This window comes from Rhinopithecus bieti, unplaced genomic scaffold (assembly GCF_001698545.2).
Source record: "Rhinopithecus bieti isolate Rb0 unplaced genomic scaffold, ASM169854v2 scaffold_9909, whole genome shotgun sequence".
Taxonomy (NCBI): Eukaryota; Metazoa; Chordata; class Mammalia; order Primates; family Cercopithecidae; genus Rhinopithecus; species Rhinopithecus bieti.
Window position 1 is genome coordinate 17,788 of NW_016806164.1, and position 12,357 is coordinate 30,144.

At 40.6% G+C, this 12,357-nt stretch overlaps 1 protein-coding gene across 1 annotated transcript in view; it reads left to right on the forward strand.

Moving 5' to 3' along the window:
* The first annotated feature begins 36 nt into the window (after positions 1 to 36).
* The window catches only part of LOC108531457 (ATP-dependent RNA helicase DDX3X-like), a 13,909-nt gene continuing 1,588 nt past the window's right edge, over positions 37 to 12,357 (forward strand). The window contains 16 exon segments of the mRNA XM_017874907.1: positions 37 to 285; positions 2,553 to 2,610; positions 3,243 to 3,244; positions 4,393 to 4,438; positions 6,916 to 7,048; positions 7,907 to 8,065; positions 8,144 to 8,243; positions 8,616 to 8,764; positions 9,129 to 9,213; positions 9,421 to 9,519; positions 9,629 to 9,789; positions 10,543 to 10,687; positions 10,771 to 10,915; positions 11,916 to 11,948; positions 11,951 to 12,096; positions 12,188 to 12,305. Coding sequence (XP_017730396.1) covers positions 37 to 285; positions 2,553 to 2,610; positions 3,243 to 3,244; positions 4,393 to 4,438; positions 6,916 to 7,048; positions 7,907 to 8,065; positions 8,144 to 8,243; positions 8,616 to 8,764; positions 9,129 to 9,213; positions 9,421 to 9,519; positions 9,629 to 9,789; positions 10,543 to 10,687; positions 10,771 to 10,915; positions 11,916 to 11,948; positions 11,951 to 12,096; positions 12,188 to 12,305 — 1,828 coding nt within the window.

The following is a 12,357-nucleotide window of genomic DNA, read 5'->3' on the forward strand; positions in this document are numbered from 1 at the left end:
GGCGCGGCGGGGAGGGGGTGGCCTTCGCTCGGGGTTATGGCGGCGGCCTCTTTTGTGTGGTGCGGGGAGGCGCTGTGGCTCACTCCCGGGAGACGGCGGGTCCGGGGCGGGCGAGGGCCTGGAAAGGAGGATGGAATGGGCGTCTTGTTTTTCTCCGGTTCCTTCCGCAGACCTTTTCGCTTCAGCCCAGGGTCCGCAGGGTCCGCAGGCCCGGCGCCGCGGCCGGGGAGGCTGCGTTTCCGGAGTGGAAAGTTTTGTGACGCAGAAGATTGGGGAGGAGTGGGGGTGGGGAGGGGAGGCAGGAATGGGTCGCTGGGCTCTGGAGATAGAGGTTAGACGCGGCGGGGAGGTTAGGGAGCCAGCGAGGCCCTTTCTCCTACTTGCTTGGCCCAGGTTGTCCCTGTGTGGCGAATTAGCCGGGAGCCCCGCGTTTTTCTGGAGTAGAGGGGTCATCGCGGGTTGTGGGAGTGTCTTCATGTTAGTGACTTTGATCCAGGAATCCGCCATTGGAAAAACACCCGGCTTGGGGGGGAAGTAAACAGTTTTGTTGTTGACTTGTTGCTGCCTGTGGAGTAGAATCTCGCAATGGGTCCGAGGCCCCCGAGTCTTTTAGACAGAATCCCCTTCTAAGGGTTTAGGGGCAGAGGAGAGGAGAACGTGTGATCTGAGAGAAGGTTTTGGGCTTTGGTGGCAGGAAGTCTGCATCCCGCCGCAACAGTGGCACCACGTTTCAGATAAGCTCTTGTGTGGGTTATGCGGAGCCTTTAAATACACTTACGATTAGGAGTTGATTTCACAACTCCGGAATAATCCTGAGACGAAGTTTAGTGGCACAAATTAATTGAATACATATTTTAATGTAGTCATATGTAATATTTTTTAGGAATTGATCTGTTCCTTTGGGAGCATTTTCCTTGTTAATGAACCAATTATATTAAATCCTCTAATTGCTGACACTTCATATGTTGAATTGAACACAGACATTTTAACAATCTACCAGCAGCACAGAGTATTCCCAGTTTTACCATTTTCCATTTAGCTATAGTGTCCTTTTAAGGATTCTAGGCAGCAGTGAACCTTATTTAAAAAGCAAAATTGTACTATAACAAGTGCAAAAGGAAAGTTTGTGGTTCTGCCGTGCTTTAAAGTATTAACGGTAGCAAGAGAAAGCGCGGTGGTGTTTTTGCTCATAGAAATTCTGGAAATTGGGTGCCTGAAGTCTTACACTCCCCATCTGCTTCCAGTTTTCAGTGACTCCATTGATGATGCATGCAGTTTGGCAGTATCATACTGAGCTTTAAGCACAAGATTTGTAAACATGGTATATAGTGTATCTTTTGCAAACAGGTTGGCAACGGTACTGTGTGACTTGGTCTTTTGTGGCTTTTTTGAGAAAAATGAAACACTTCGCATGTACAGTTTTTTTCCACCAACTACTTGTGAGTAGTTTCTGGTTATACAACGTTACGAAGGTAGCATATAACCCTTTTCTAGAATGTTGAGGCTTATGAGATACCAGTGTAAGGGGGATGGGTAGAAATAGAGATGAAAGGCACTAAAATGTCCTACTCTCTAAGAGCATTGAATGCCAGTTGTACCATTTATTCAAAGTCATTTTTGAACTTCTGTTAAAATGGGGTAATAAACAGGTAACTACTTCAAGCCGGGCTCATGCTTGTAATCCCAGCGCTTTGGGAGGCCAAGGCAGGTGGATCACCTGACCTGAGGTCAGGAGGCCAGCCTGGCCAACATGGCGAAACCCCGTCTCTACTAAAAATACAAAAAGCCTAGCGTGGTGGCGCACCCCTGTAATACCAGCTACTAGAGGAGGCGGAGATTGCAGTGAGCCGAGATCACACCACTGAATTCCAGCCTGGGTGACAGAGGGAGACTCAAAAAAAAAAAACCAAACGAATTATCAGTCAAACTACTTCAGAGTTGTGCTTAACATAGTGTTCTGTAAGTGGTTGGTATATTGCTTTTTTGTTGTTGTTCTTAAGAGTACTACCCGACTAAAAAATACGTGGGCAATATTTGGGGATGAAGGAACTAAAGAACGGCCAATTCAAAATTTGTCCTGACATTTTCAGGTGTGCTTTTAGGTTTAAAATACCAGGTATTACAGAAAGTTGGCGTTGGAAATGTTTATGACTGGCGCTAAAACGAATCCCTTATCTGACATTGAAGAATAGTTTTGAGAGATTCAGTGTAAGCTTTAGTTTGGTGATTAGGGAGCCTGTGCTATGGAACATGTTGCAGTGAAAATTTGTTTTGAATGAATGAATGAAATTTGGACAGTTTCTAAATAGCACAAGCATCTTGGTGTGTCGTCTTCTGTAGTATATACAATAGTAATATTTTGCATTTGCTTAGAGCATTACAGACTTGAAAGCATTCTTAGTCACTTTCTCATTAAGAGTTGGTATCAGCCCTGTGAGGTGGACTGGCCAACTACTTGAATGCAGTGCTAGCAAATGCTAGAGGGCAGGACTAGTTTTCTCTTAATACAGTATTTGAGCACATGGGGTGCTAACCATCTCACTCTCTTCTAGTTTGCTGGCCTAGACCTGAACTCTTCAGATAATCAGAGTGGAGGAAGTACAGCCAGCAGTAAGTAAAACATCTTATGAATTTATTGAATATTAGAGTTTAATGTCTTAAGATTTCATTGGGCTTATTTAAAATTTAAGAAATTTGCTTTTCAGTTTTTACTGCTTAAAGAATTATGTAGTCTTTGTGTTACAGAATTATGTAGTACTTAGTGGTCAATCTAAAGCATTGTTGCCTTTTTTTTTTTTTTTTTTTTTTTTTGTTTTTTTTTTTTTTTGAGATGGAGCTTCGCTCTTGTTGCCCAGGTTGGAGTGCAATGGTGTGATCTCGGCTCACTGCAGTCTCGTCTCTGCCCTCCGGGTTCAAGCGTTCTCCTGCCTCAGCCTCCCGAGTAGCTGAGATTACAGGCATGCACCACCACACCTAGCCTCATTTTGGTATTTTAGTGGAGTGGGGTTTCTCCATGTTGGTCAGGCTGGTCTCGAACTCCCTACCTCAGGTGATTCTGCTGCCTTGGCCCTCCAAAGTGCTGGGATTACAGGATGAGCCACCGCGCCTGGCCAGTGTTGTTGCCTTTCTAGCTGGCTCTCTTGAGTAAAAGCAGTTAACCATTGAAAGGACCTTATTATATCAAATTTCTCTAGAAGAGTTTTAGGGGGGGGTGTCAATTATAAACCTGAGCCCCACTTTAGAGGTGATGGGGATGTGTCCCCTGTTACTGACTAATATTTTTAATTGAAATAAGGGAACATGCACTTCATCGGTTATAGCTGATCCTTTCTCCTGTAAGAACGAAGACTAATACTGAATTCTGGATTGGTGGGTTAGGTTAGATTTTCAAATGTGTTCCATTTCCTTTAAAAGGCATTAGAAAAGTTGCTTTTCTTCCTTTAAAGGGGGGTTGTTTAGAGGACTTGTTAGAGGTTAAGTTTAGGTAGGGGATCTTGTTGGTTTATTATAAGTAAAAGGCATAGACCCTTATTTAGCTTCAGATCTCTTTCTACTTATTAAAACAACGTGGGTAATGGGCTGTGATGTGGTCCTCCATTTTAGGCAAGAACAACCTCACTGGGCACAAAATTGGGGTTTGCTTTTTAAAACTTTCACACTTATTTGTCATACTAAGAATTTTTAGGACTGATTGTCTAATGGAGATTTTTAAAACCCGTTTAATTCAGTATAGAAAAAGAAAGTTAAATGACATGTTTACTAGTTATAAAGCAAATTGACTTGTATTTGGGTTTATATTATTTGCTTTTTTTTGCTTATCCATAGTTCAGGCTGTATTCCTGCCTGCATACAGAGCAAGCATCAACCTTAAACTCAGCAAGCCCCAAATTAAAACCTGCAATTCCTTGAAATTAACTCCCCTTTGCAGCTTTTCCTTGTATGTTTATTGTATGTTTTTGCAACTTACTGGCATGAAACAAAAGATTGGGTGAGATTTATTACATGAGTAATCTTAAATTGTTACGTAATGCTTAATGCTGTAAGGGATCCTCTTAGTTTTTATGACAGTTTCTCTTAATCTAAGTAGGCACTTTAAAAAAATCACATTAATACCACTAGTGACTAAATGTGCTCAATTTGTGGATTTCCAACTATTAGGTTCCAAATTCAGCTTTTTTTTTATCAAACTAGAGTTCTTATGAGCAATAACCCATTTAAAATTAGATTCTTTTTCCCTCCCCCTCTCAATGTCAGGTAGGTAATCAGACTGGAAGGCTTGGAGGTTTAATTTTCCAGAATCAGTTTTTAGTACAGAAATTTAAATGGAAGGGTTTTTTGGCATTTAATATATATATATATTATTTTTTTTTTTTTTTTTTTTTTTTTTAGAAGGGGCGCTATATTCCTCCTCATTTAAGGAACCGAGAAGCTACTAAAGGTAAGGGTCCCCCACCAAGTTAACTTTCGTTGGTCTAATTTTTTGCCTCCTTTTAGAGTTAGTCAAAGCTAAGGAAAATGAGGCCATTTGGGGGAAGTCTAAACTTTGTGTTCTTCTATGCTTCTGTCACCTTGGTTCAAATATTAGAAGCTTAATAACGTTTGAAAAACTCTCTAATGTTACACAGTGGAAATCGGCATTCTGGTGGCAAACTGTCTGACGCCAAGGGCATGGTTTTTGTACAGTTTCCGCTAGTCTTGTGCTGAATCTGTTTGGTAATCATTCACAGCATGGTTTTAGTTTGGAAGAGGTGGGTTCCCTACTGTGTAAACCAAGCTGCATAATGATAACACCTGGTTATTTCTGTCTTGGCACAGTTGCCAGAAATGAAGATGGGCTTATCATAGAATAGTTAACAAGTTACAGCGTTGGGAGGATTCTCTGGTTTCATCTCCTTGCCTTGCTGCTTTTGAAGGGTTTTGTCCAAATGTATTATACTATCTGGCCGTCTTTCCCATTTGCGGTTGTAATGTAGTCGTAGATAACAGCTAGTGTATGTTTTCATATTATGAGGACAGCTGTTCGGGTGGTTTATATTCTGTAAAATTAGACCATCCAAAATTTGGAGGAAAAGGGAAAGTCAGGAAACTAAAGATGAGGAGGGAAGATACTGTATAAAGAAGGCAGATGGGAAGAGTGGAGAGTCCACAGGGGAGCACATGGTTTGCTGCTGTTCCTCCATCTCCATATGTAGTCTGTTACCTTCACTGTCCTGGCGATGCATGTATATAAAGTCTGTGTTATTTCTATGGGAAGATCACTTTGGCATTATATTCTTTATTATTATTATTATTATTTATTTATTTATTTATTTATTTATTTTTGAGACAGAGCCTCGCTCTGTTGCCCAGGCTGGAGTGCAGTGGCGTGGGCTCACTGCAATCTCCACCTCCTGGATTCAGGTGATTCTCCTGCCTCAGCCTCCCAAGTAGCTGGGATCACAGGCATGCGCCACCACGCCTGGCTAATTTTTGTGTTTTAGTATTTAGGGGTTTTGCCTTGTTGCCCAGGCTTGTCTGGAACTCCTGACCTTGAGTGATGCGCCCGCCTCAGCCTCCCAAAGTGCTGCGATTACAGGCGTGAGCCCCTGTGCCAGCTGGCATTACATTCTTTTTAGGGGAGGTTACTGTGGAATTTGTCTTTATCATCATGGATGTTTTCAGTATTCCTAGTATACTAGCTAGAATTGACCCTCGTGTATATGGCAGTATCATAGAGGTTTTAGAGCTGGAAGAGATCTCACACTCTAACTCAACTATTTCTTGTTAGCAAAGGCTGTTGGTCACCTGACTGGCCTAACAGTAGGAGGTAGAAGGCAGAAGGAAAGTAACTGAATTCAGAAACTGTTTCTGACTAATAAGGTGTTGCTGAAGCTAGTTAAACACTCTACTTGTGTTTAAACCCTCTATCTGTCTTTGGGCTAATTTACATGTTTGTCATCCCCTTACCTGGATATTTATAGCTGTACCCAGGAACCTTGTCTATACTGAGAATATATAGTGATGAGGGTTTTTCTTTTTCCCAGGTATTCCTGCTTGTCATCAAGCTTATAGTAGATGAACCACTAAAATAATAGTACCATTTGACAGTAGTGTTCTTGTGCTTTATGCTATTGAAACTGAAAAATACTGTATTAAACCAAGTAATCTGACAGCCTAAGAATGTTCTAAATGAATACCACCTCCAAGAAACATGGAAACAATAGTAACTGTTTCCTAGTATACCCATTCACACCTATAAAATGAATGGAAATTAAATTGTGATGGTCATACAACAGTATCATAATCAATGTGTTATAGGCAAAGCTATTGACCACTTAGAGGTAGTATTCATTCAGAAAAACAAGTCAGATTGCTTGATTTAGTGTAGAGTAAAATTTTTTTTTTTTTTTGAGACAAGAGTTTCACTCGTTTCCCGTGCTGGAGTGCAATGGAGTGCAATGGCACGATCTTGGCTCACTGCAAGCTCCGCCTCCCGGGTTCAAGTGATTCTCCTGCCTCATCCTCCTGAGTGGCTGGGATTGCAGACATGTGCCACTACACCCGGCTAATTTTGTATTTTTAGAGAGAGGGGATTTCTCCACGTTGGTCAGGCTAGTCTCGAACTCCTGACCTCAAGTGACCTGCCCGCCTTGGCCTCCCAAAGTGCTGGGATTACAGGCGTGAGCCACCATTCCTGGCCAGTGGACAATATTTTCTGGTGGGGAAAATTAAAGAAAAACTTTGTCCTGGTGTAAGCCAGCTCTAAATCTTGGTTCTCTTATAGGGCCATGGTGGGAATATCTTGAGATTGAACCTCGAGCCCACAGAGATAAGATAGTCAGTGGAGGCCTTCAAATTGAGAAAGATTGATAATACCTTAACATGGTTCCTATTTCTAATTAATAATAAAATGGATTTGTGCTCTTTTAATCAAAGGTTTCTACGATAAAGACAGTTCAGGGTGGAGTTCTAGCAAAGATAAGGATGCGTATAGCAGTTTTGGATCTCGTAGTGATTCAAGAGGGAAGTCTAGCTTCTTCAGTGATCGTGGAAGTGGATCAAGGGGAAGGTAAGTGATTTCTTGTCTTACCACCTTATGTGTATGTGTAATAACAGTTTAGTAAGTCCTTATCCTGACCACCCATTTGGATGTCAAGCATTATGTCTGTTTAGTCATTGTATTTGCTTAGCTGTAAGAGGCTTTTACTAAATTGAACCTCCTCTTAGAAATTAGATGAAAATAGGAACATACTTATTGGCATAATGAAATGAGTTATTCCTTTTCTCGAGTTTTATATGTTCCACTTAAAACACAACCTAATTTGGTTGGGATTTTTGTGGACTCTATAACAATTTCTAAATACCTTGTATTTTTGATTACACAAGTATGGTGAACTGACCCCATGTGCCTAATGGCTGTCGTTAGTCCTGTGTCCTGATTTTTCGCAAACAGGCCTAACATTCTAATAACGTCTTAGTTCAGGTAAGGATTATTTTTTACCTTTTATCCAAAGTCACACAGGTGAATTGTCCTTTAAGTGACATCCTATTATAACTAGGACGATTGATATTTGGTGTGCTATTTTTTTCTTTTCCCTACCATTAAATATATTTGGATGAGCACTTTAAATGAAGGTTGTGAGCTGTTTGCCAGTTTCAAATAAAATCTTTATTCTTAATTTTGTCATCTGTGAGGCTTTTTAGGCTATACGACTTTATAGAAATACAAAAATTACTGATTTTAGAAAATGAGGTTATGTAAATGATGCTGGTTAGAGAGCCTTATTTGTCAAATAACTCAGAATTGGATTGTTGACATCCTTATAGTTAGCCATAACTTAAGTCTCCAGATACAGTTCTAGAGTAGGGATAAGAATCTGATAATGGTTAAATGATATGATTCTGATTAATTGCTTGTGCCGTTCAGGTTTGATGATCGTGGACGGAGTGATTATGACGGCATTGGCAGCCGTGGTGACAGAAGTGGCTTTGGCAAATTTGAACGTGGTGGAAACAGTCGTTGGTGTGACAAATCAGATGAAGATGATTGGTCAAAACCACTCCCACCAAGTGAACGCTTGGAACAGTAAGTTTTTGAAGTGTATGTTACTTGTGATGAAGCATTATAGTATAACAAATGAACTTATCCATCTTTTGATTTGAGGGAACTCTTTTCTGGAGGCAACACTGGGATTAATTTTGAGAAATATGATGACATTCCAGTTGAGGCAACAGGCAACAACTGTCCTCCACATATTGAAAGTGTAAGTATTTTTACTTGACTTTTCAAGACACAGGGAGGTGTAAATGTTTTCATGGTACATTAGAATGTGAGATGAGCTTCATAAAGTCATGTAGACCAGAGGCTTCATGGATTTGTGGAAAAGGAGTTGAGTTCAGTGTCACCATTATCAATAATTTATTACCTAAAATAGAAAATGGGTCAAACATAGGAACAACCCAAAGTCTTCTCCAATGTGCAGTAAGCCTGGGGGTTGTTTTTTCTCAAAATATAATATGGTAATTTTCTTAAACTATAAGCTGAGTTACAAATCAGCTGTTGGTTGTTTCCATTATTAGTATAAAACAGAAATAGCTTTAGATAGCATTTCTAACTCCATTGAATTTCTTCACAGTTCAGTGATGTTGAGATGGGAGAAATTATCATGGGAAACATTGAGCTTACTCGTTATACTCGCCCAACTCCAGTGCAAAAGCATGCTATTCCTATTATCAAAGAGAAAAGAGACTTGATGGCTTGTGCCCAAACAGGTAAGCTCAGCTCGTAAGAGTAAAACATCATATTTCTTCTGTAAAGGACTAGACAATGTATTGTTTTTTTATGGGCCATGCAGTTTTGCAGCTGCTCAGCGCTGCTATTGGACTATGAGAGAAGCCATAAATGATACATAAATTATTGGGTATGGCTGTATTCCGTAAGAGCTTTATTTATAAAAATAGCAGGCTTTATTTACAAAAATAGTCTGAGGTTGCTGACTCCTCTTAGAGATGGACCAAAGAAGCCACTTTTTGGAAAACTTAATCATAAACTAAAAGTACTAATTACTAGTAATAGGGCAGTTAAAAAACACTGTCATCTACCACTGTCTGTTTAAAATTAATGAGCAGGATTTGTTGGTTTTGAACAGGGTCTGGAAAACTGCAGCATTTCTCTTGCCCATCTTGAGTCAGATTTATTCAGATGGTCCAGGCGAGGCTTTGAGGGCCATGAAGGTAGATGTTTCTTTATAAAATGGGAAATTATTGTAGAACTTTTAGGGGCCATTGAGAGGGCTTTCTAAATGATGCTAAGACTTAAGTTGAATGAAAAACAGTTTTCAAGTGTAATCTGTAATCTATAAATTACGCAAGGGAATTATGTTGTGATGAACTTTTCAAATAGGGTAGGTAGAGTTAACTTAAAATTAATTTATTTCTTAGGAAAATGGAAGGTATGGGCGCCGCAAACAGTACCCAATCTCCTTGGTATTAGCACCAACGAGAGAGTTGGCAGTACAGATCTACGAGGAAGCCAGAAAAGTAAGTATGAGTTCCAGTGATTATTAGCTTTTTCATTGATTCTAATTAAATGTTTTATGAACATGTAAAAATTTTGATCTTGAAGTTCATAACGTTTTTTTGCTTACAGTTTTCATACCGATCTAGAGTTCGTCCTTGCGTGGTTTATGGTGGTGCCGATATTGGTCAGCAGATTCGAGACTTGGAACGTGGATGCCATTTGTTAGTAGCCACTCCAGGACGTCTAGTGGATATGATGGAAAGAGGAAAGATTGGATTAGACTTTTGCAAGTATGTTTTTTTTGTTTTGTTTTGTTTCGTTTTTTTTGGCGGAGTTTCACTCTTGTTGCCCAGGCTTGGAGTGCCATGGCGCGATCTTGGCTCACTGCAACCTCACCTCCCGGGTTCAAGTGGCTCTCCTGTCTCAGCCTCCCAAGTAGCTGGGATTACAGGCATGTGCCACCATGCCCAACTAATTTTTGTATTTTTAGTAGTGACGGGGTTTCTCCATGTTGGTCAGGCTGGTCACAAACTCCCAACCTCAGGTGATCCACCTGCCTTGGCCTCCCAAAGTGCTGGGATTACAGGCATGAGCCATTAGCGCTTGGCTAACTACGTTAATTTTTAAATGTATGGGATGCAGTATTAAAGTTACTGGCCATTAGGTTTGTGGTGGTGTTAACATTGTCTAAATTTTAAGATTGAGAAGTGATGTATTTCAGACATCTAACTTTCACAAAAAGCTTGTTCATGGTAATTTTAATGTTGAAAAATCAGTAGTAACATCTTGGTGTGGAGGCTTAGAATGATCAGCTCGTGGGACAATCAACTAGGATGGGCTAATTTGGCTGTGTAATTTTGAATGACTTATGTAGTGACAAGAATCCTGTGCTGTGTCTAAAATTACGCAGTGTGAGGCACCACCTTAATGAATATATAATTGTAATAACATACAATTGTAATTATACTAACAGCCATACTAAAACCATGTTGATTTCTCCTCATTCTAAACTCAAGTTTGTTTTTTTTTTCATGACATGACAGATACTTGGTGTTAGATGAAGCTGATCGGATGTTGGATATGGGGTTTGAGCCTCAGATTCGTAGAATAGTTGAACAAGATACTATGCCTCCAAAGGGTGTCCGCCACACTATGATGTTTAGTGCTACTTTTCCTAAGGAAATACAGGTACTGTTGGATGTTGCAAATTTTATTTATTTAGAAATTTGTTTGTTTATCTCAGGTAATAAAAAAAATTTTTTTTCTTTCAGATGCTGGCTCGTGATTTCTTAGATGAATATATCTTCTTGGCTGTAGGAAGAGTTGGCTCTACCTCTGAAAACATCACACAGAAAGTAGTTTGGGTGGAAGAATCAGACAAACGGTCATTTCTGCTTGACCTCCTAAATGCAACAGGTAACATCATGATTTTTTGTTTTGTTTTGGTTTTTTTTTTGAGACGGAGTCTCGCTCCGTTGCCCAGGCTGGAGTGCAGTGGCGCAATCTCGGCTCACTGCAAGCTCCACCTCCTGGGTTCACGCCATTCTCCTGCCTCAGCCTCCCATGCTCCCGTGTAGCTGGGACTACAGGTGCCCACTACTGTACCCGGCTAATTTTTTGTATTTTTAGTAGAGACAGGGTTTCACCATGTTAGCCAGGATGGTCTCGATCTCCTGACCTCGTGATCTGCCCGTCTCGGCCTCCCAAAGTGCTGGGATTACAGGCGTGAGCCGCCGCGCCCGGCCAACATTATGAATTTATTTTTTTTAGAGATGGGGGTTTCTCTGTGTTGCCCAGGCTGGAGTGCAGAGTTTATTCACAGGCGCGATTCCATTACTGATTAGCATGGGAGTATTGACCTGCTCTGTTTCTGACCTGGGCTGGTTCACCCCTCCTTAGACAACCTGGTGCTCCCTTGCTTCCGGGAGGTTATCATGTTGATGCCAAACTTAATGTGGACACCTGATAGGCATAGTACACTACAGCCCAGAACTTGTAGACTTAGACAATCCTCTTGCCTCAGCCTCCAGAGTAGCTGGGACTACAGGCACGTACCACTGCACCCAGCTAAAATTATGAATAATTTTCATTGCTCTGGTGGTGATCTATTTGGCCTGGGTGCAGTGGTACATGCAAGTAGTCCCAGCTACTTGGCAGGCTGAGGCTGTAGTATGCCATGATTGCACCTGTGAATGGCCAGTGTACTCCCAGCCTGGGCAATATAGTGAGACTCCCATCTCTTAAATGTATTTGGATTACCTTTATTATTTTTCCTCTTCAATTCAAAACATGCTGTTAAAAGCCCATTTTTAAGAAGATATATATGTATTTTAATTGACACATGAAAATTGTGCATACATAAGTGCAAAGAGAACTAAGCCATATTAGTGACAAAACCTGTAATTTTCAACGACAGGCAAGGATTCACTGACCTTAGTGTTTGTGGAGACCAAAAGGGTGCAGATTCTCTGGAGGATTTCTTATACCATGAAGGATACGCATGTACCAGTATCCATGGAGACCGTTCTCAGAGGGATAGGGAAGAGGCCCTTCACCAGTTCCGCTCAGGAAAAAGCCCAATTCTAGTGGCTACAGCAGTATGTATAAACATCTTTCTTTTATTCAAGTTGAGCATGTTCAAGTATTTTTCTTTTAAGTGGGCCATATCTCATATAAGTTATTTTCCAGGTAGCAGCAAGAGGACTGGACATTTCAAATGTGAAACATGTTATCAATTTTGACTTGCCAAGTGATATTGAAGAATACGTACATCGCATTGGTCGTACAGGACGTGTAGGAAACCTTGGTAAGTATTTGATTACTTGATGGTTTCATTTTTTTTTTTTTTTTTTTTTTTT